The sequence below is a fragment of the Acanthaster planci genome, linkage group LG18 (assembly GCF_054643075.1).
Source record: "Acanthaster planci isolate LZ-2023a linkage group LG18, COTS_SCS, whole genome shotgun sequence".
Lineage (NCBI taxonomy): Eukaryota > Metazoa > Echinodermata > Asteroidea > Valvatida > Acanthasteridae > Acanthaster > Acanthaster planci.
Genome location: NC_141794.1, coordinates 450,016 through 473,491, shown reverse-complemented (window position 1 = coordinate 473,491; position 23,476 = coordinate 450,016). Strand labels below are relative to the sequence as shown.

Genomic DNA, 23,476 nt, shown 5'->3' with positions numbered 1-23,476 from the left:
GTACGTCAGAGAGGTCCAAAACAAAGAAATGACCGCTTTCTTTAGCAACTTTCGAGTTCTGAGTCCTTTAGTTCTGAGTCTAGATTTTTGTATTCCCAGTCAGATTCAAATCAGAATATCAACAACTGTGTTTCGGAATTGAGCAATGTACAGGGTGTGTACTAGAAATAAATTTACAATAAATTGATTTTCCACCCCTATAATCGAATGGGAGGAGCCATTGTTGATTGCGCACGTACGTACGTGCCGCGCCGACCCGCTGGATTACATGGGTACGTGCATAATAATGCATGGTACATGCATGGTGTGTAGGGATATGGATAGGATGTAGGCCCAGCCGTTTTTCAGAACGATTGACGACGTGCACTGACACACGAAACTACCAAAACCAGGTAGGAAAATGTACCTTTTCCGTCTATGCATTCAGATTGCTATCACATAGTTTAATTCCTTTGTATTTGGGATGATCATGGGCGAGTTTTGGGGCACAGAGTTCGCGGGGAGTTTGTCATTGGCTAGTGACTGCTTGTCCGATTGCGGTGTGATTGGACACCGCCATCTTTCATTGTGTCGATTGGTCAACCTGTCGTCGGCGAAGTCTCGCTGGTCCCCTGCGCGCATCGTTCCCTGCGTTTGGTGATGCTATACGTCGGTTGGCAACCAGCTGACATTGTCCTGATTCTTGGAGCGGATTGGGCACAGAAATTAAGAACAGCCGCACTTTTAGCTAATCAAGGAATTACTATAACCTAAAAAGTATCAACTTGGGAATTGGATGTGAACTGCATTTGTTATTTATTGGTGAAGCTACTAATTGTAAGATGTTATTGCTGAATTTATCCCTACATTTATCTTGTTTCCATGCTTTCCCTCGTCTTTGGTCAACTCAACTTTAGTTTTCTCTTTTCATAAATCCCAACCCAGTATTTATGTCGCATGTACATGTAATACTTATAACATGTAATTGAGCCTCCTCTCTGCCAACTGTCAGTTACATTTTATCTGATTTGTCGTATATATTTATACAACATCTATTATGCATGGATTTTTTATTTATTGTGTCTTTATTGCTAACTCCTTATTTACTTAATTCAATCAATTTCTTACATCATTTTCACCCCTTTCCATTTTTATTTCTACTTTTATTCATTTCCAGTGAGTCGTCTCCTTTTGTTTCTTTTATATCGAAATATTCATTCGTTCTAATGTATTTTAATTTTCTTACTTGTATTTACTTATTTATGTATTTACTTTACACTTACCTTGATGAGGAGCAGCAGGTCTTCTTCTCATTTTAAGTCCTATTTCAGCCTCCTGTTAGCCAATTATTCTTTAGACTTTCAGTACATTTGTTGTATACTTACCTACTGTTTTCTTACACATGTATTATTTGTATTTAAACTAGTTATTATGTCCTCATTTATTGTGTCTTTATCATTAATTGCTTATTCATGTAACTTACTTAATTTCATATTCAGTTGTGTACATTATCTTTATTCATTTGCAGTAATTCCTTTTCTTGTATATTTAAATATTTTGTAAGTTCTAACTATTGGCTTCAAATACTTCTATATTTTAGTATTTTATTAATACTTATTTACTCAATACACAGCGTGATGAGGAGTGGCAGGTGTTTGGCCACAGTGATTGTTATTGCTTTTGCCTCTCCTATGCCCAGCTTGTATGTGATGAAAAAAAATGAATAAATGATAATAATTTGTGTTAGATTTTAGATGATCATCTATGATTTCTCGAGTTTAAATTAGATTACTATCATTATAGGTTTTTTAATCGTAGGAGTAAGTTCTTATCATCATTTTACAGTTTTTCAAAGGTCAGTTGTAGATTGACAGATGAAACAATAGCATATTAGCAGCTTTTCGATTAGATACAGACCACAGTTTGAAAAAAACACAGCTTGGAAAGGGATGCTGATGCTTTCAGATATACTATCAAGTTAACTTTTTTACATATACATATTTAGAGTTGAACAATTAATTTTGGAAAACCTCCACATTTCTGATGTATATCTTGAACTAATTTGTAGTTAGTAATGTATCGTATTTTGTTCAGTTAGAAATGGAGGAAGCCACAACCTCAGAAGAACCATCCTCAGCCTTGCAGGCTCATGAGAATTTCTGGATTACACAGACAGAGAATATCAACAATATGAAACATGTAAGTGACATCTTTCATATCACAGTGCTATTCAATGCCCAACTCGCTAAGCCTTGTTGATGATTTTAGTGTGACTGTGAAAAACAAACCATCTTTGTATTTTTCAGAGTGATTTCAAGACACAGGAATTACCTCTTGCAAGAATTAAGAAGATCATGAAACTTGACGAGGAGGTGAAGGTAAAATAAACTTTGTCATTGTTTTTTCAGGCATTTGAAAGATAACTTAATTACCAAAACAAAAAAAGAAATCCGTTTGATAGAAATTTGGAAATGTCAAAATGACTGTGACACAATGTTACAGTCAGTCGAGAAAATGCCTACAGACTAAAGATTGTGCAAGAAATTGTGGTGAACCCCTACATAACTGCTTTGTTAATAATGACATCTATTTGGAAATTATTACTTCTTTTTCTCCAGATGATCAGTGCGGAAGCACCAGTTTTGTTTTCCAAGGCAGCTGAGATGTTTATCTCTGAGCTCTCACTCAGGGCTTGGTTACACACAGAAGACAATAAACGACGCACGTTACAGGTACATGTACATACATGGCTGCTCAGTCGTATGCAAATTTAATTAACTTTTAATTTCTTTCCCATAGAGAACTTGGTCTTTGGTTGTTTATTGTGGTTTATTAATTTTAAATCTTAATTTTACATGAAATCTATTGATATAGTTCAGACATTTTAAGAAATAGTTGTAAAATGGAACATATAAAAACATGGTAATAAAAAAGATTCTTGATTGAAATGGTGAATCTGGAAAAATGTTTTCTGTAATTGATGAATCCCAAATTTTGGTAGTCAATTTGAGTAACAGTGGAAGCTATGTGATTATGCCCATCCATTGACATTGGCTGTGGAGAAATAAGCTTCTCAGGAGCAGCAATTTATCATAATTTTTTATTATATTCCCTTCAATTTTTCCCCAAATCCAAATAGAGGAATGACATTGCCATGGCTATCACCAAGTATGACCAGTTTGATTTTCTGATTGACATTGTGCCAAGAGATGAGCTGAAGACAACGAAGAGAACGGTAACTTTGTGCCATTTAACAGAAGAACAGAAAAAATGGAAAAACCTTGCTTTGTTAGTCCGACAAGTTATTATTTGTGCTTTGAGCTGATTGTATGTACTTCAAATAAACAGTAACCGTGCAATCATACTTAGAAAGATTTTTTTTCTACTTGTGCTTTGATTGAACTGCAATGTCCTTCAGTTTTCAACTTTGGGGAAATTTTCAATTGAATTGGTTTTGCTGTCATGTTACGTTCCCTCACCTTGGTTCTAGGACGGCCAAGTTCAGCAGGCAGCTATGATGCCAGAACAGGTCCAGTACTATTTCCAGTTGGCTCAGAGCCAATCTACTCCGACATCTACTGCCACAGTAACCCCAAGTCCAGCAGCTGTCATTCCTCAAAATCTTGGCACTCTCATCGCTACCACACAACCTCAACAGGTATCTAACTAGTAGCAATGATCATGTGGGGGGGGGGGAGTCACAGAGTCACTGGTGAGGTCAAGGTTCAACATAAAAGGTCTAACAAAAAAAATCATAGTATTACACATGCACCAAAAAACATACTAGGAGTAGAAGCTGTGCTTTGCTGGTGCCTTCGAGGCTGTTCTTTGTTATTTTAAGTTAATTTCAATGAATACACAAAAGGTCCTTGCCCTCCAACTCCCCATTAATACCTAAGCACTATACTGCTCCTGCCTATCTAGTCTTTCCCCAAGACCACATTAAGCGCGTGCCATGCAGACTGGTTTTCGGCAGTGCGTATGGGCAATTATTTATAGTAACAAGCGTGTAAGGTATGCTCAGAATTGTTTGGGGAATGCCAGCCAAATTCCACAAGACTGGTTTTCTGGCAGTTTGTCTCTTGTGAATACAGCACCCTCTACTGGTTCTGCTATTTGTCTGTGCTCATCAGCGCATGTCGCCTGCACGGTGCAGCGTCCAAAACAGTAAAACCAGTCTCGGGGCAAAACTACTTCCAATCAATCAGCATGATCCAAATTGAGTACATTGAAATGAGAATGAAACCACAAGGTTTGAGATGCTTCCTCGTCTATGCTTTCCCAGCATCAGGCATGCCCTTGTTGGTTGCGTATCCTTCGTGGGATGGACAAGCAGTTTAATTTCCTAAGAATGGACTGACGTCCTGAAGTAATCTTTATTTCCCTCCGGATGATCAGCAGTTACAGACTGTGCAGGTATCGGGCAATGATTCCCAGGTATCTACCACTCAGCTCATCTCGGCCCAAGCAACGCCCATACAGCTGCAGCAAACGGGACAAGCTACTGGTAACATCCAGCACATCATCACCAACACAGGAGAGATCCAGCAGGTACAGGCATGGTTGAAGTGGTCAGGGAAAAGGTATGGGCTCTTGGAATGGGGCAAAGGGACAGGAATGGGCACTAGGGGTGAGGGTAGAATCGGTGTAGGCCCAGGCAAAGGGGGTATCCCTAACACACTCTCCACAGTTGTGGGAGTCCATAAAGATTTTTTCTTTTCTTTTTTTTTTTCGACAGGTGCAGTTACCTGTTGGTCAACAAATACAGTATGTCCGGCAGACACAGGGCCAGCAACAGCAGGGTATACAGCAAACAGGACAAGATTTTGTCACCCAAATCTCTAATTCACAGGTAAATGTACATCCCTCACTTGCCCTCATTCTCAGAGAACAAGTACAGCCATTAGGCTGTTTGTGCAACTGATGTTTGCTTTAATACCCTTCAGAGAGCTTTTGTTTATTTGTGATGACCGACCAGTTGGTGCTACCAAAGTCACCTTGGCAATCACATGGCACAGAATTAATTGCCATTTCAAGAAGCATCCATCATACAGGAAGCCTGTACGTGTAGTCCATTATTTCCACATTGCCACAGACTTTCATCCTGTGACAAGACAACAGGTGCTATATGCCTGTAAAGGCCCACATTTCATGAGTACATTCCTTGTTGGTTCAGTGAGGTGGGGCTCTTGTCTTTAATATTCAAATTTACAAAAGCACTGGGGGAAAAGTCATTTTGGTGAGACCATTTTTCTTTGTTTTGGACAGCCTCCAATCTACCAGATCCAGACGCAGGCAGGAACACAACAGGTTTTCCTTCAGCAGCCAGCCACGACGACATCAGCCACAGCACAGTAACTTAAGTCTTGGTAGATTATCATCCTAGAAATATTCAACCTATTTGGTTTATTGGGGATGTGTGATATTTCACGCAAAGCTTCATTATAAAGATTGAGTTTTAGCATTCAGAAATAAGTAAGGAAAATAAGCATTTTTTTAGCTATTTCCTCAAAAGTGTTTCGATCAAACAAAAACCTGCAACAGAATGCTATATTTGTGTGTTGATAATGGATAAAGCTTACATACCAACCATTTTTATCATTCTGAACTTTCTGACAGTCTGTATGCATGGTACCCAATCTCCTTTATCATACCTCTGGAGGAAGACTTCAAAAGGAGACCTTATACTATTAAAACCATAAAGGCTTTCTGTAAAATGTGGATGAAGCCCTTTTAAATACCCCCAAATATACCTGACACGCAAATAAGTGGATATAGAAATGTTGGAGTAAAACTTGATTGGCATATACCACATTGGTGTCACTTGGATCCAAAATGTGACTGAAAACCACCAAGGTTTTTAGGCTAGGTATTAAATATTTGCAGAGGTAAGTATATCTATGTTAATTTTGAGTTTGTTTTGAATTGCAAACATAAGTCAGAGGCAAAGGCAGTTGGAAATATTAACAATATCAAAACTCGAACAAAACTGATCTTTGAAATTTTGTGTTGCAAAAACTGAAAGTTAATGTGTGCCAGAGCGGAAACACATGGATTATGTACAAAGACATAACTTTGTAAATAATGGCACTCATTGCCTTGCAATAATATTGTCAATATCTGGTTCTTTATTGTTCCAACATTAGCTTCAGTATGTTAACCTTATCCCAACTCCTGTTCAGTGTTCGTAACACGAGCCCTCTCCACCTCTCTACAATACATGTAGAGTAATTTCTTGGATTAGGCAAAGCAGAGAACTTGGTGATTACCTCACAATTAAATGCATTTATCTTTGAGGACAGCAAAAGTCTTAAAAATAAAGAGCACATTACTGTAGTTTATCTGTACGTACGCTCTGTAACTAAGGTTGCTGTACTGCAACGTCTTTTTTTACCATTTAGCTATGGCATTACCCAACTAATACAGCTAAGTTATATTTGAAATACTTTGAATAAAAACTCGAGCTCTTGGAAATAATGGGTTTTATTTGTGGCTTAAGCAAGACTGCTTTTGTGCACCGTCGGAATTCTTTTTTCTGTGGAAGGTACACAAAATAGGAATTTTAAAACAAATATATTCAAAACAGCAGAGCAAGCCAGTTTTCTTTGTTAGAGATGCATTGTTCTATCATCACACGGGCAGCACTGAATGCAGGATCTACTAGAAATTTATTGTATTGGTACAAAATTGTGTGCCAGTCTATCAGGCAATCAATCATCAGAGGCACTCCTGTGGTATCTCCACCTTCCAGATTCCCCTTTGACCTCTGACCTCAAGTGGCCTCCTCAGCCACTTGGGATTGGACAGCCTTGTAAGAAACTTCTCATTTAGGGGTCTCAGGAGGGCACTCTTCTCCCACTCCAGAATCTGCTCATTCTCGACGCCGGTGTCACACTTCCAAGTTTCACCGACATCAACCAAACCTGTGATTGAAAGGAAGGAATGTAAAACCATGCTTCCTCTTCTGAAGAGTCCTAGCTTTTTGGTTGCTCAATGTCATCTCATTTGAGGGATAGGTTTTGACGTCAAAACTACTGAAGAAAAAATATCTTGTTTCAGTTTGAGTAATACCTAGAGCTTCAGCAGCTTGTGCACCTTTTAACCCTAACAGTCCTCAGTCCTCCAACAGGTGAAGGATTAAGGACTGTTAGGGGTAATGTGAATTCTTTTGTATCAGGGAAGGGGAAGAGGAAAAACAAAGAGGTATAAAGAGGCCCAACCCTTGCTATTTTGTTGTCAAACAATGTAACATCTGTATTTAGTTCATTCATCTCTCCGATTGACAATTCCTGTAATCACCTGCAACTACAGCCCTCCCATGCTTCTCTCCATCCTTGATAATCCTCTCAATGTCTTCCTCGGTATGATCTATTGCCAGAATTGTCTTCCATTCCTCTCCTCCTTCCCAGTCTCTCCAAGCGACATGGATGGCAACCGTTCTTCCTTCCAATTCCTGGAAGACAGGAGTCCATCTGGTCTCTATGGTTTTGAGCCCATTCAGGATGAAACCTGCATAAGGTTGTCTGGCTGAGATGCACGAGAATGTCTTAGAAGTCGAGGAACTATTCTCTTGATGGTTTCTGTCCTTTCTATCACCATGCCGCTGGTCGGTAGAACCACTACTACAGGTTTCTACATGTTCTTTCTGAGCCACCGTACTACAGAATAGTGGAGAGTTATGTTTTGAGTAAGGAGAATATCGCTGCTGCTTAGTAAATTTTGAATGCATGTAGTCTTTGGATGCCATGGCACGAATGGATACAATAATGGGCTTCTTTGGAAACAGAGGCAGGAGTCGTCTTCTCATTTGAAGAGGCAGTTAACTACAAATTCAGCCATGTCAACAGCTCCAAAATGCCATTCAGTTAAGCAAGCCCGATATTCAGTCACAGGGTACGAGTATTAAAACTTTTTAAAAAGTCACACAAATGTCGAAGCCACATAACCAAGGTAAGTTCGTCATATACTCTACAATATCGTGAAATCCTCACATCGGTTCCAATCAATATTCCTGCGGTACTCAAAGTGGTTCAATCTGTGGCCAATGCAATATAAACATTTGAATAGCGCCACCAAGAGTTGGAATGGTTGAACTTCAAGAAGCAGACGACCAGAGAAAAACGCGCGCAGGCTTTTCCTGCCGAATCCAAGAGGCATATTCTAGTTTTCATGAAAACAAGATTACGCTGAGGCTGATTCGATCATGAATGCTAAAAAGTCTTCCAGGAAACGAGAGTCAGGTATGGTTTATGGTCATTAGAGTAATGGCTGAAGGGTGATTTGTGCGGTGATTTTTAATTTTCTAGTTGAAACTCGCAACTTAGCTTAGGCCTATTCAAAATCAAATCAAAGCAATGCTAGGATTCGGACTTGAGTTTTGACGTGTTGGAAATATCCAGTGATATAGCCAAGGCTCCCGACATCATCCAGTGTTTACAGTGAGATGCCATTTCAATACTTTATTTCACTTAGGCCTATGTCCAACTTCAAGCTTGCCAGTGAAGTTCACCAACTTGAAGTCTGCGGCCAGAAAGGTAGCCACCATCTTGTGTTTGTGTCAAACTCGAAGATGTTATGAAAGTGTCCCTTTTTTCCCCTTTTCCCCCACAGTTTTCAAAGCTCATGTACTTGAAAAACTCTACCCATCCGAAGCCACTGTTCAAGATAAACCACCACCTCAAGAAACAGCAACAAAGACTGAGCTGGAGAGATCTGCTGGCAGTGTTCCAACAAGTGCAAAGCTTTACACTGTCCATCCCCCACCTGGTGGTTTATTACAGACTCTTGCACGGAATACCAGTGAAATTTCAGAAAAAAGATTAAAATCCAGCTGCTCTGAATCAGAGTCCAGCAATGATTCACAAGGTATGATGCCTCCAGTGCAGGCCACTTGAGGTTACATATTGTCGTACTTTCGCTGAGAAATCTGTTCATGTTCATGTATGTATTAGAATTACGTCTTTTTCTGAATGCTCGTTTTGTGTTAGATTAATACATAACATGGATTTTACAGCATGGCCACAGTTGCTTTCATGTACGTGTATAGGCCTACATAAGTTTCCTTGTTTGGTATGGGAAGGGAGGGGCAATAAGGATAAAGGGGTGTGGCTCAGGAGGAAATATTTACAATGTATTTATTACCGGATTTTCCAGGTGCCCATGATAGGCCTGTGAGGAAACGGAAGAGAAAAAAGAAGCATGGGCAAAGGGTAAGGGAGAAAGTTCCTTGTGATACCGCAGAAGTAGACTCGCCCTTGACAAAAGGAGAAGACACACAACCGCAGGTGTCTCCAACGAAATCATCATCACAACCAACAACAGCTGATGCATCACTTACAAAGAACCAAAGGAGGAAACTGAGGAAGAAAAGGGCCAAGCTTGGTAGACTCCAAGACCGGGCACAAATTCAAGCTGAGGAATTTACAGTTGATGTTAATAAACAGAGCCTTATTGGTAAGGGAGATGACAGAGAGTGTGAAGATGAGTCTACTCAGGAAGTGGTAGAGTTCCTGGAGGCAGTGTGGCGAGTATTCAGCTCTGATGGTGAGTAGGCTATCAAGGTTAGATACGGGTCCTTGGTAGAGCTGGCTAACGGGGCTATTTCTTTTTGTACAAGTTAACATTCCTCCAACAATATATTTGAACACATCATACTTGAAAATTAATCAACAAATATATGTACCTGAGCTTTGATTTTGAAAATTCCCATTTCGTGATTAGATTCCCGAAGCTTTATTTATCGCCTATGGAAATTTTTTATTCTCAAACTGCTTCTTGTGGCTTGATTTTTATATGATGGGCAGGATTTTATCATCAGGAAAATTGACCCAAGATGTTTTCCGTGAAAGGTTAAAATTTTCCTATCGTCTCTGTAGGGAGCAAGACAGAGATTAAGAACTCCATCACCCAACCGTTTCAGACCATGATTGACAAGATGTCAAATGGTAAAATGTCAAAGGAGACTGTCAACCAGATGAGAGACATCAAGAAGTTGTTGGTTCTCCAAGATTTCACACGGGCACAGATGAAGCTGACTGAGTGCCTTAATAACCAGGCCAGCACATCTGAAAGTGGTGAGTCATAAATCTGGACATAGTGGTTGTTAACGTGTGTATATCAGGGCCCAATTTCATGGTGCCGCTTACCACAGAATTCCACGCTTATGATTTCAATTCTTCGCTAACCATACTAGCAGAAAAATTTAGCGCTAACCTTTTAAGCACAGAATCTTTAGTTACCGGATGTACACGCGCACAAGGCAAAATTCCTCGCTAACCCGTGAAATACATTCGCTGTAAGCACAGAATTTTCTGCTATGGTAAGCGCCATTTTTTGCTTGGGCCCAGATGTTAAGTACATGTACGTGTAGATGTTAAGGTGAAGGTGGAGGCGAAGGTGGCAGTATTATTAATATTTGAGGTTGTTCAAAAATTTCATTTAGGAAGCTTCCTTTTTTCAAACTTTTTTCTTACAATAAAATGTAGGGGCAGGAATGTCTGACCCCTTCAATGGTCTATCCCACTGGATCTGCCCAGTGCTTTAATTTGTAGATGGTACATAAACAGGAAGGAGATATCATACTAAATGGCTTATGTCAATGAATAAACTTTGGCTTCAAATTGACAGGCCAACCATTCCTGTTGCCTTGCTTAAGAGTATTATATGATTAATTGTTTTGAATGATGACAAAATGCCCATTGTGCCAGCTAAAGAATGTTCCACACTCTGGTAATGCTAATTAATTGAGACAATTGAAACAAAGTGCTAAGTCTGTCACTGACTAAATTAATCACTTTGCTTTCATTTCAGAAGGGAAAAGAAATATGTGTTTTGTGAAGCAAAAATACAAAACATAATTTCAAGATACAAAAATTTGAAATACAAAAAACCCAACTAAGACAAAATCCCCCAACATCTTGCTTTTAACATCGCAGAGTGTCATGCATAGATTCATACTAAATGCCAGATAAACTTGGGTGGAAAAAACATTGGTATCATTGGCAAAATTACGCATTAGAAGTGTGACCTTGAGCCGTCATAAAATTAGTCTTGAAACTATCGGACACGATTGCCTCTTTGAAAGAGATGCTTGCATAATTTTTCTTCTCTGCCTACAAATTCCCATTCATTTGGAAGCATCACGTCTGGTGGTTGGGTCAACGTTAGCTGTTACTTAACTCGTTCAGTTCAACTCCAAAAATCAAAAAGCTTAGGTATTTTTCCTTTCAATGCATCTTGATAGTTTTGAAGTGTTTGCAGGCTGCAAAATAGTGATTCATCCGTGGCCAGAAAAGTCAAATTCCTGATCTAGCAATTTTTATCGATTATCTGAATATCGGTAAAGATGGGCGGGTATCGAATCGCCTTTGATGACGTACTTGTAGTTAGCTAAAGTCGTGTTCGAGAAGATCCTCTTCGCTGGACAGTTTTTGGGCCAGTAAAATATCTTGCAGGTTAGACTTCAAGCAGGAAGGGAGTCATGTTGTCAAATACATCCATTAAAATGTTTAATTTTGTTGGCTATATTCAATGCGATTAATACAAAATTAAGTCCATGTAGCATCCGCATACTCGGAATTTGGTCATTTTTATATCAACTAGTTGTGCGATGTTCTATATTTTAATCCGGACATACACCTGCAATGGTTTTCTCTTTTGTGTGACAGGAAAGAAAAGCATGGGCTAGACGATACCATTATCAAAAATTACAGTTATTAACACACACGCCTCTAGTTTGATACAGGAAAAAACTCCGTTTGTACGGTCTAGGTTTTGGTCTTTTTTGTTTTTAAATCTAACCATCCTTTAAAATGGGTTAAAGAACTTAATGGTTAATTCTAGTTCGGTGTTTTTATTTTCCAGAAAATATCTCCCTCTTCTCAACGCTCGCTGAATATTGGATGACAGATATTTCAACCTCCTATTCCACATCGGGAAATCTTTGTTGACAAACTTTGCAAAGATTTGTTCACAAGTCGCAGAAAATTCCTTAAAAGTATATATGTTTTATTGTAAATAGAAAGGATTTTGCTCTTTAAAAAGATTCAATGATATATTGAAAACAAGCAATATCTTGGAAAGTCGCAGACCAAACAGTGTCACGTACCGGTATATATGCCACATATAGTTGGATTCCCTTTGAAGCAGCTAGGGTTATCAAACATTACCTAGTGTTCTAGATAGATACGTTAAAACTGTTACAATTATTGCAAATTCGATCGGGCTCAAACTGGTTCGTGTCTAGATAGTGGATGGCGTGCAGATCTTGCTGAAGATAATTGGTAACTTTGAATGGCATTCTAGGGTTTGCGCTTTTTGCGCAAATTGTGAACTTGGAATTGATTACTCATTGAAATCACTTCTGAGAAAGGGTTGACTGCTTGCTTATTTCTATAAACAAAGAATTACCAAAGAAGAGAAAAAATTAAACTGGCAAAATCATATAAAAATTGTAGAAATAAACTACCGTAACATGGGGTAACTTTTTGTGTAAGTTTGCAAAAAAAGTCGATTGAGGGCGCTGTTTATGTCTCATTTCACCGATCTCGCTCACTGTGACTGTCAAACCAAAATATACAAACTGCGCCCTCCTGAGCATAAGGGTGCTTTGGGTTCAGTTTGCGGCAAAATAAGAATGGTTAATCATGCCAACAAACAAATTGATAAAATTAAAAAGCCACACCCATCCATTATTATTGCACATAACGCCGTTGAAAACCGCAATACATCAGTACGTTAATATTTGAAGTAAACTATTAATCATGGGTACGTGTCTTCATCGATTATTTTACAACAGCCAACTCTTTGTGTTAATCATGATGTGTAAAACACTCATGTTAATCATTTCCATGTGACTATCGATAGTGCCCCTCAATAGGTGCCGTTCGATACTCAAAAGTGCATCTGACTCCATGTTTACAGTTTAACAGACATTCCAGCTAATGTTGTACTGATGTTGTAAAACAACTATTGGGAATTTTTGTACTTGATGATCCACTGTACATGAGCGTACATGAGGTTGAATAGGCAGGAACAATTCTGATATCTTTGTCTTGTTCACTGCATTGTATTATGTTTCTCTTAAAACGTTAGCTCGATGCAAGGAACAAACACTTTGTCAACATAGCACATGGACATGATGAATTTTCTTCCGGGAAACCCACGCAATTCTCCAAGTTACTTTTTAATCCCATAAACATTACCAAACTGTAGCTTTTGACGATCAGTCGGCGAAAGCGGACGAAAAGACCCTCTTTGATTCTCCCCGGGCTTAAGTGCGCCTTAATTGACAATCGAGTGTTCCGTCTACCACAGCGGCTCATTAATCTTGAAGACACTTATTCGACAGACGAAGTCTACGATGATGAAACCCAGGAACCACCATTGTGCTTTTCCTGTCGTTTTCATTGGATACTTTGCCGAATTCATATCTTGGCAACAGAATGCTATAGCTAAGACCTAAGCACGAAAAGTATTTTAGGAATTTTCGCAGCATTTTCAGAGCCACATGGCTAATAAATAATAGACATATGCTCACTGTTGCTGTTGTGTATGGTGCATTTAAGAATGTGGACAATTTTAAACCTTGTTACAGTATCAATGTGATTGTTCCTCGCAACGGAACAATCACATTGAATTTACTCTGCCAAAAAGAAGAATGCAGGCAAAACCCGTCTAATATTGTATTCCATTATTTGGTAAGAAAGAGTTGGCTCACGTCGCGTTTTCGGCATTGAGAACGTACCCGAAAATCAGGTGTTTTAATTTTGCTTGACATGCATTGAAACTTGTTTTGCGTCTGATATTTGACATTGTAATCTAACGCAAGAAATTGAATTAAACAGTGAGCCAGAAGAGGTGAAAGGCCGCAGTTTGGGCTTTTAGTCATTTTGTTTACTATTCTATTTCCAATGACTGTCTACTTCCCTCTGTCGCCTCCTGTTGTCAGAGAACGGAAATTGTATTCGGGCTTTTTGTCCCAAACATGCATATGTCACGTTATTGAATTAGTCTTGGTTTTAAGCTGTTCTTATCTGTATTTCCGCGTACAGCAGTGTGATTGATGACCGTGCATTAATTGAATAATCTAGTATTAAATTTGACGGGCAAACAAGTTCTCGTGCCGTTCAGGTCGGTGCTGTGTATTAATTCTCTTGTCAAGCTGTTATCATGGAGAGTTGACGCACTTTTTGAGATGGTCAGAACTTTAACTGGTAAAAGTTTTGAAAGGTGAAGGCGGATGTTTCTTTGCAATGGGTGGATTCGATGATATATTTTGTGCGATCCACAACAGTGTGCCTCCGAGAGTGTGCAACGCGTTAACCAATCACAGAGCGCGAAATCTGTCGACCCTTTTCAAACGCGCATTGGGAAGGGTTGAGAGATTTCGCGCACTGTGATTAGTGAACGCGTTGCAAAATCTTGGAGGCGCACTATTGTGAAATGCCCGCATTGTTTGCTTTCAGTTCTTCTGAAAGGTACATGTATGGCTTGTGGGATTTTAGTTTAGTCTTGAAATGTTGTTTGATGGACCTCAAAATTTGTCTTTTTTTACTTATGAAATTAGCTGAATGCTCTAAAGTAGGATCCTACCCTTCTGTGTTTACGAATGGCACAACTCGGATCACGCCCTTGCCTTGAGCACCACGTGTCTATTGTAAGTGAACAAGAAATTATTAATATTTCTCAATATCTGAATACTTATACCCACGTGAGCTACAGGGTGATCCCCACCAAAAAAGCAACCTAAAAGTATCATTTATTTCACTAGTTATAGACGTATAGGTCAAGACGTATCTATGTCAAACAAATGCAATAAAAGGTTCAGGTTGACAGGTCAAAAGAAATTTTCATCAGCAAGTGACAATGTAAGAAGCATATCTTTTTTTCAATACCAGTCAGTGCGGGGTATCTTGGATTGGTACGTCTACAACTTAATACGTGTTATGCAGCACGTGACCAGATGTACCATTTAAATGTTAATCTGGAAGATGTTATCTGCCCTTTTGGCAGTTACACTTATATCAGTGAGTTGATGGGTGAGATCACTCGTCAACTTTGTTCGTCAGCATTTTATAGAAACCTTTAGTGGATACCAGCGCCTTTACCACGGCTATAAAAGGATGCAGTTCTCCTATACAAGTCACCTTATACGGTCTGAAATTGTTGACCGTCACGCGCTTTTATTTATTTATTTATTTTATTTATTTTTTTTGTTTTTTGGTGCCAAGGAATGGTCTGTAATCATCTGTAGCCGCGATCAAAGTACAGAACTTCTAAGGCAATAGCTATCCCTGTTTACACAGCGTCTCCTCAATCCAACGACCGCCAGATAAATCATTGACTATAATTGAATTAATCCAGTTGCTGGTACACCGTCAAGCACAGTCCTGCACGGAGCCGCATGTTGTTCTCTGTCGCTTTAGATAATGCTGCTGTGAGTTGAACTGAGGATACGGTGTTCGCAGGAGGAGGTTCATTGGTGAACATGACAGATGAAGTTTATCGTTATTCGGTACTTGGGAGCAACTTAGTGTCGTGTATATGTCTGACAACTGTGTTTTGTATCCTTGGAGTTTTTCAGGCTGGATGTGAAGATTTCAAAGCATTTGCCCTTATGGTTTTTTTGAGATTTGGATGCGTCTGTAAGCGGTGGATGAATTACTGTTTAACAAACTTCTCTCAAAAGCCTTCAAATAAAGCATTTGTCGACTTACACACGGCAAAGAATAATACCGTTAGCAGTGAGATCAGAATATGGAGAGCATAGCATCGACTTGTGATGTTTTTAATACTTTGAACTTGACTGCTGTTGAGAGGGGTGTACTCAGTGCGCTATTCTACAACTTCTTCGACAGGGTGGTCATTGTGTGTGTTCAGCCAGTCATTGTCGCCCTTGGGTTGCTCACCAACGGGTCGTTCCTCTTCGTTGTCGCCCGCGTGCCTCGCATGTGGACGGTGACGAACTTGTACCTTGTCCAGCTGGCGGTAGCTGATGTTATGTTCCTGGTTCTAACCGAGACACAAAGAATAGTTTATTTCCAAGCCTCACCTCTCATTTTGGACATGAGTGTGGTAGGATTTGCAGGGAGTGTTACCTTATATTTCTTTGTTCAATTTCTCCACACAGCGACTATGATACTTGTGACCGTTGTGGCGCTTGAGAAGTATTTTGCAATCTTCAAACCTTTTCTTTTACGGGCATCTTGGGTTCGTGGAAACCGAAAGCGAGCTGTCAAAATGAGCATAGGAACATGGATATTGGCGGCTCTTTTGGTCAGCCTAGTCGGACCCTGGCATAATGGCTTTGTACTTACTTGTATCGTTTGGCCGGAGTACTCTAGCTTTGACGGTGTCCCTGATCGCGTCTACACTTTGAAGGACAATTCTGAGGATATGAGCACTTACGAGTTGGTGACGATGCCTCAGAGGGATTCGTTGGTGTATACCATCACCTTTATTGTCATTGCCTCAGTCAACTCGGTCGTGTTTGTCCGTATCATACGAGCCCTGAAGCTGCGCGTTGTGCCTATCGGGCAGCAGAACGCTGTGTTAGAAGCGCGAATCACACGCACCAGGAACCAAGTGACTTGGATGTTGGTCATCAACGGTGTCCTGTTCTTCGTCTTGATGGCTCCAAGTAAAATCTACGCCTTGGCTAGGACTATTTCCAGGGGATCTGGCCACGAGGTGTTAGACAATCTCCAGCGGTCGTACGTTACTAACACCTTCAGCATTTTGACATACCTAAACTCTGCCGTTAATCCCATTATCTACAGCGCCGTTAGTCTTCGTTACAGACGAGCATGCCGTAGAGCATTTACAGTCAGACAGAGAAGGATAACATTTCTTAAGTGAAAAAGAAATGAAGTGTTACATCTTAACGTGCATAATGCTTTTACCTTTGCTAACTGTATAAGATGAAGTAGCACTTTCATGACACTTTTATGCCAGTGTGTTCCGGATAATATTCCAGGGACGCCTTGCTTATGACCGGAGAAACGAACTCTGTACGTGAGACCAACATTTTTATCAGAATGATCTGGTATGAACAGTAAGTAATATTGCTCAATGGCACACCCACCCATCTTCGATTTCCCTCGTAAATTGTCGTGGGGTATTCACTGGTTTGCCAAGAGTACATCTCTGTTGACCGTTTTAGATGATAACTTGCTCTCGATGGGCATTCATTTACCGGTAGCTGGCAAATGTAAACGGCGTACCGCGGATTGATTGTATTAAACTCCCACGTTTTATTATTTGTTAGTCACGTTTGAACGACGTGCTACGTACACTATCGTATTGGCTGCAAAGTACATAACTGCAGTGTATTTTGATCTTCTGTCTTGTCGTCTTTATCCTATAGGATCATTTTGCTGTTGTATTAATTCCTGATACTGAACAGGATTTGCTCAACGCCTTCTCCCTTCCCCAGCAGCGTTCTTCAAATTTTCCACTACATTTACTTTAGGTTAACTGTTCTTAAACATTGGTTAAATTTGACTGAAATTCGGTATTAGTGGAGTTAATTTGACGCTGCTGTCGGGTTTTGTATCGCTGCTCAGCAGTTTGCAGCATAATTTTCACGGTGCACCCGTAAAAGCCTCAATGCGCTTGGTTTCGTTAAGCACTTGTACACCATGATCTGACTAGCGTCAATGTTTCACATTGATGACGTTTATCTTACCTATGAGGCCTAGGGAACTCAGGGGAAGAATAAAATTGTGAAAACACACACACGGAATAGAATTTTGACAAAATCAGAAAAGAGTCAGACAACCTTTCTTGGGGTTCCTATTAAATACTTTGATTTGTTTCGCATAACTCTGCAATTTGATTGTGTTTTTGCGGAAGTTTCGAAAAATATTATTGATTTTTTTTGGTTCAACTTAAGGTTGATCAGAATGCAAAGTGGCATTTACAGTACATGTACATGTATGTATAAAACGTAAGCACATGCACGTTGATGAATTCAAATTAAATAGTGACCTTGCAAACGTTGAGAACCGTTTCATTTTTTAATATTTATTCATTATGCTATGGTGTACCGGACTATTTCGCATTATAATGTACTGCAGGCCCCCAAAGCCTGAGTTCGTTTGGATTAGTTCAGATCATAACAGGTCCTCGATTTTTGCATATTGCCAGAGGCCTGTAGTTCAATCGTGACAGTGTCTGACCCAAGACATTCTGAAGTTCAGCGTGTACTTTTTTGTTGTCTTAGGATAGCATGATTTCCTCTTCATCTAAGTAGTGTCAATATTTTCCTTGCCGGCCTGTATGTCCTAGTCACGTTTCTCATCAGAGATTTCATTGAAAGTTGTGTTTTTGCGTTGATCTTTCATTTTAAAATGACAACCTTTTAAAAAATCAGCCCACAAAACATTTAGGCCTGTTTACTTTGTGTGGACGAATTTAATCGACTCAGTCACGTTCAGGAAGTACAAGTTTCCTTCGGCTGGTGGTCACGTTTAATTTTTTTTTGATCGATACTACCGCGATGTTTGTAGATAGCCAAATAATTGTTTGCTGATTTTTCCTCAATGCTCATGGATCACATAGATTTTCCATCGCATTACGACGTATCTCCCTTCTCGACATTCCTCAATCAATTGTGGTAAGCCCTACAAACCCCACGATATGTAGTGCATGAATTCCGTTCACTTCTTGATTTTATGCAGAATAAAAGAAGCTGTTTTGTTCTATTCCGTTTAAATATCTGGCCTTGCCATTAATCATTCCAAAAAGTAAACATTGTACACTACTTGAAAGCTAAAAACGTGGACAGGTTCTCTATTGATTGATCCCTAGCTTTTCGACCGCATGTAAAAAGAACAGAAATCATGTACCTAGGACTGGAAAAAGTCACCACTTAATTTGTCATCCTTTGCAGTTTTTAATTTGGGTGGGAGATCTGTACACTTGTTTGCCTAAAGCACGTCTCATGACATGACATGATTAAGAGAAGTCTACGATATTCCAGTGTTACTCGTCGAGGGCTTTTCGAGTGCAGACATCTGAATGTTTATTCATAGTCAAATTTCAGCCCTGTCCCATGCAACTTGTCTTGAATGAGGGCGTCCATTGCTTCATTCTGCGCAACCGTGAAGTGGGATTTCCAGTCCCCGACCTTTCCTAAAATGACCCAAACAAATATAAATGCAACCTACACCAGTGTCCGTATAGCAGGTCACGTATTTTTACTGTTGCTTTCCAGCAAGCTTTAATTTTTAATTATTTTTCATCCCCAGGAGACTTGTATCAAGTGGAGGGTTGTAGAGGGAAAATGGTCGTTGATCTTGGGCCATTCCTTGATAATTGGACCGAGCTGTGCGTCTTCCAAAGGGTATGGCTACGGCTAATAGCAACGCACACGTTAATGAGAAATACGTTAAGCCGTTGTTACCAATTACTTGCATTAGCACCGCTACTGCCAATAGTTTTACAACAGCCTCGTCCAGCATATCTTAAACAAGGTGCTACGCAACCCTTTCATATATCTTAAACACTAGTTGTTATAGAGATGTCAATACAGCTTTAGCCGGTATTACCAGCAGGTCCCCTTTGCCAAGTTTATAACCTTTTCCTGCTCATAACCAACCTTTCCTCATGAAAGAGCTTCCTTCAGGCAAGTCTTTCTTGTCAAACAGGCTGTCGAGTTGAGCCATCTTGTTTCTCTTCATGTTACTGAAAGTGCAGTGCTCCGTAATAATATTGATAGTCTCATCAGACAGTTTCTTGCCCAGAAATCGACAAACTGTCTCAACAGTACCTCGTAGGTCCTTGAATCAAATGAAGAACTTATAAGTGACGTATTTCAAAATGACTACCATCTGTGCTAGTAACCTAGGGTGATGTGGTGTTAATACACAAGTCAACACCGGTGTTGTTATTGGTTCGAATAAATCGTAAGTCGTTTTTTATTTAATCAATTCTTATTGATACCTACCCGTTTAATGTCTTCAAATCGCAGCACAAGAATATTCTCGTCATGTCTTCGATTCCAAAAGTACAGGTAATGATCCCACCACGGCCCATAGTGATCTTGGATTGAAACAGAAAAGATACCGTTAAGCATTAAAGATTCCTTGGAAGATCAGTGCATCGATCTATCATCCATTGTGCCGTACTCGGACCAGTAGCCCTGGCAATGGGAAAGTCTCCCTGCTCTCACTGTTTAACTTTGGGAAATGGGATGAACCCACCCAGTCACCCAAAAAACACCATGGTAATCCATCTTCTTTGCAATTTCAAACCGATCACATTAAGAATTGGTTTAAAAAAAATAATAGTCCCCCCCCAAAAAAGGTTTGATATACCATAATTATTTCGCTGTTCACAGTCTGCGGGCAACGGAAGTGGCACGCGCCTTGCCAAAAGGATAGAAAGCACCTACTTGTTCCTTTTAGCATTTCTTGGAGGAACTCATCAAACGTCTTGTTGAGTACCTTGGGATCATTTCGGCACAATTTGGAAAAGTGGAAAAAAGACACTGAAACATCCTTTGGGTTCCTCAAGACGTAAACAATCTTGGGTTTCTTCTCCCATATCTGAGGAGGAAGGAGCTGACCAGGCAGATGACTTTTGAGAAGCCGCGGTGAAGGTGTCTCCCCCGCAATTTGGAGAGAATCTGGGAGCTGCAAGTAACGATTGAGGCAACTTTCAAGAAAGACATTTGGTGCAGTGACTGAACAGTAAATCCTGTGTTTTTGTCTTAATACAAGGACGTGAATTATTGGGGAGTTTGGAAATCTGCTTCTCACAACTGCACTTCCTTATCCTGGTTGCCTGCCATTGCAGATTTTGAAACCCCAACAGGATGGGATGTACGGGTTTGCAGTCCTACGTCACCTGGTTCCGTCAAAGTTTGGAGGAAGAAGGATTCTGGAGCTCTCCCTATAAAACTGAATTAACCAATTTTCAATCAATTTCAGCTACATGTCAGTTTCCTGAGTCTTCTGAGCTACGGTACCCTATTATGTCAGCCCCTAGTTTCATCTTTAAAGAGAATTATAAGAATACTCAAAGCATACCAACCTTTTTCAGTAGACGTAATTGTTCCGAAAAATCATGCTCAATGAACAGCACCCGGAATGTTGTGTGTTTGTTGTTGACAGTGTCCAAGTCGCCGTCATGCATTATGCAGGACACAATCTCTTGGACCCAAGTTGTGCCTATATATGATTAAAAAACAACATAAATTCTACAAACAGTGCGAAACATTAGCCAGAACAGGAAAATTGTGCTCCAAGACTTAAGTGTCAAGATCCCATAGTACTCGAAAGTGTCGCTGTCACATTAGTTTGCTGATATCTTCAAGTAAAGAAAACAATGAAAGAAGCGTGCTCTTTGTAGTGTAAACCGAAATCATCAAGTTGAGCTTGTCCAGCTTCTCCCCACCTGATTGTCTTTCTCACCTGTTTTCATGAATGTCACGACCCAGATATCATCCTCTCTAACTGTCCATGTCTTGAGACCTTCCACGTTCTTGGCCATACTTTGATACAGCTTGATTCCTTCGAACTCTTCGTCGGGCAGGTTCATGAGATTTGATTTCTGCCATAGTTGCTGATCTGTGTATCAAGTTGTTGAGGTGGACCATGTTTCAATTTACGAGCCAAGTATCTAGTTTTACTCTGCATGAAATTTCTTCGACGTGGTTGTGAGTAGGGATATCATGCCGGCCAGGCTTTTGAATAACAAAGTATTGTCTAGGTTTTCGTTGGGGCAGAAAAGCAGCCGCGCACCTGGTACCCATAAATGAAACAAGAAAAACGATCAGCCTACAAATCGTAAAATTAAGGCTGTTGAATTTGTAGGCCTACGTACATTCCTCAAAGGTGACATATTTTTCCATGGTTCCTGTAGAATGTTGCTGCCTTGAGTAAGCTGACACTACCTGTTAAAAATAAAAGCAATATATAATTGTCAGAAACGATTTTGGTGTGCAATAATGGTATTTGGAACAATATATTCTGGGAATGCTGCTTAATTTACATGGCTTATAGCAAAGAGGCATCAAGAGATAATAACAAGACTGAGATAAAAATGAAAAAAGACTTACACCAAAGTATTCCGCAGTAAATGAAGAAAGTGGACTAATGTGGGCGTGACGATGAACCCTTGTCTATTGTCGAAAATTACATTCCTACTCTACAGACTACTCCTTGCACAATTAGTAACGCGTGACAGTACGTGTGTTGAGATGAATGGGTTACATGAGAGATTTATGCAGTATATCAATTGCTTAGTATTCTTTCCTCCGTGGTATAGCCATGTCTACGACCGCGCTTAGACCAGATCCTGCCAAGGGGGATCGCCATCCACTAAGATAATAAAACTAAGGGCTGGGTATTATACTAACCACAAATAAACCAGGCCGCTTTTACACTGAATCTCGATCCTGATTCGATCCTCTCTGCGACGGAAGGTCACGAAGTATTCGTTCTCGCCGTACTAATTGGGGTCATTTGTCACGTTGGTATTGACCTTTTTCACCCACGTGACTAAATGCAAACAATACCACCCCGTGTGGACCGCCTTGGACTCGGTGATCGCTTATAGGCCTATTCCTACGGGCATGCTTTAACCACATGCAACGCTGTATGCTTGACTAGTTTATCTTCAATTGACCTTTTTCTGCTGTGATGTCCGATCGTGCTGGACCTATGGTGTGTTGCGATGGTAATGCATGCAAACTGTTGTGTTTGTAATCTACTTGTAGACCTTTAGGTCTTTATGTAGACCTGGAAAAAGTCTATGTAAACTCCGCGCAAACACGTACGCTTTAGACCTAGCTTCTGTAAAGATTTCGTTTCAACTTCCTCATCGTTAATACATGTATGATACGGCACATATAGGGGTAGTTGCCATTCACTCTTTATTTAAATTCTTGTCGATGTCGGACCTAAACGTCTACGAAAATCTGTTGCATGTTCAATTTTGCATCACCTTTCCACAGTTTCCTGACTGTGAAATAAATTTGCTGTCTTTGTCCTTTTAGTTTGACCACTGACAAAGACGAACTTTTCGGGTAATATTTCGCATTATTAGACAAGAAAGAAACTGTTAGAATTCACAAGAAGTACTGACCAAACTATGTTGGAACTGATCATATGCTTCATGGGTAAACAGAACATAATGCGCTCTTCCTCATTTCAACGTTGAGGGGGTGCTTCTGCACGTAGCAATTGACGTACAACCACTTACTTTACTTCGCGCAAAACGAAAAGAATGATGCAGCATGCATTAAATAATGTAAATATATTGCAACAGCTAAATATTGGGTAGGCCTATTTCGAAACCAAGGTGCACAAGTGTCACAGACTAATCAAGAAGTTTAGTCAACCTGTATTCAATAATGAACAATGTTATAGAGTTAGTGGAGATCGATGTATAAGACAGATTCCAACGCACAACACTTGACTAGAATTCGCGTATGTCCTCGTTTCATTTAGGATTGCAAAATACTGTATGAAGGAAATTTGAATTTGACATT

General features: G+C 39.9%; 5 protein-coding genes across 13 annotated transcripts in view; 3 read left to right on the top strand and 2 right to left on the bottom strand.

Annotated features, from left to right (window-relative positions):
- The first annotated feature begins 254 nt into the window (after positions 1-254).
- On the top strand, positions 255-6,465 carry nfyc (nuclear transcription factor Y subunit gamma). 5 transcript variants are annotated; one of them, XM_022232484.2, is made up of 9 exons: positions 255-392; positions 2,074-2,178; positions 2,286-2,357; positions 2,598-2,711; positions 3,119-3,214; positions 3,470-3,637; positions 4,381-4,530; positions 4,718-4,831; positions 5,248-6,465. In XM_022232484.2, exons 1-9 carry the CDS (start codon positions 291-293, stop codon positions 5,335-5,337), a joined length of 1,011 nt encoding a protein of 336 aa, XP_022088176.2. In that variant the 5' UTR covers positions 255-290; the 3' UTR covers positions 5,338-6,465. The 5 variants fall into 5 exon arrangements, with proteins under 5 accessions (XP_022088176.2, XP_022088152.2, XP_022088158.1 ...); XM_022232460.2 differs by having other exon boundaries at positions 4,378-4,530; XM_022232466.2 differs by having other exon boundaries at positions 282-392; positions 2,078-2,178; positions 4,378-4,530.
- On the bottom strand, positions 6,085-8,085 carry LOC110977944 (EOLA-like protein). Its single transcript, XM_022232496.2, has 2 exons — positions 7,279-8,085; positions 6,085-6,902 (listed from the first exon to the last, which is right to left on the bottom strand). The coding sequence occupies exons 1-2, from the start codon at positions 7,784-7,786 to the stop codon at positions 6,697-6,699; spliced, it is 714 nt and encodes a 237-aa protein (XP_022088188.2). The 5' UTR covers positions 7,787-8,085; the 3' UTR covers positions 6,085-6,696.
- The window catches only part of LOC110977907 (uncharacterized), a 35,606-nt gene continuing 20,191 nt past the window's right edge, over positions 8,062-23,476 (top strand). For 2 of the 4 annotated variants that reach the window (XM_087149057.1, XM_087149056.1), the window contains exons 1-4: positions 8,062-8,219; positions 8,590-8,844; positions 9,133-9,522; positions 9,855-10,052. In XM_087149057.1, coding sequence (XP_087005183.1) covers positions 8,183-8,219; positions 8,590-8,844; positions 9,133-9,522; positions 9,855-10,052 — 880 coding nt within the window. In that variant the 5' untranslated portion in view covers positions 8,062-8,182. Of the gene's footprint in view, positions 8,220-8,589; positions 8,845-9,132; positions 9,523-9,854; positions 10,053-11,841; positions 14,093-14,545; positions 14,636-23,476 lie in introns of those variants that run through there. The other 2 variants (XM_022232448.2, XM_022232441.2) reach the window with 2 other exon arrangements.
- On the top strand, positions 14,642-17,975 carry LOC110977896 (thyrotropin-releasing hormone receptor-like). The gene has a single exon (XM_022232430.2). The coding sequence runs from the start codon at positions 15,736-15,738 to the stop codon at positions 16,834-16,836; it is 1,101 nt and encodes a 366-aa protein (XP_022088122.1). The 5' UTR covers positions 14,642-15,735; the 3' UTR covers positions 16,837-17,975.
- LOC147796058 (sulfotransferase 1A1-like) lies at positions 18,792-23,390 on the bottom strand. 2 transcript variants are annotated; one of them, XM_087149067.1, is made up of 8 exons: positions 22,043-23,390; positions 21,808-21,877; positions 21,396-21,551; positions 21,016-21,152; positions 20,375-20,615; positions 19,928-20,022; positions 19,580-19,760; positions 18,792-19,113 (listed from the first exon to the last, which is right to left on the bottom strand). In XM_087149067.1, exons 2-8 carry the CDS (start codon positions 21,833-21,835, stop codon positions 19,004-19,006), a joined length of 948 nt encoding a protein of 315 aa, XP_087005193.1. In that variant the 5' UTR covers positions 21,836-21,877; positions 22,043-23,390; the 3' UTR covers positions 18,792-19,003. The 2 variants fall into 2 exon arrangements, with proteins under 2 accessions (XP_087005193.1, XP_087005192.1); XM_087149066.1 differs by having other exon boundaries at positions 22,343-23,390.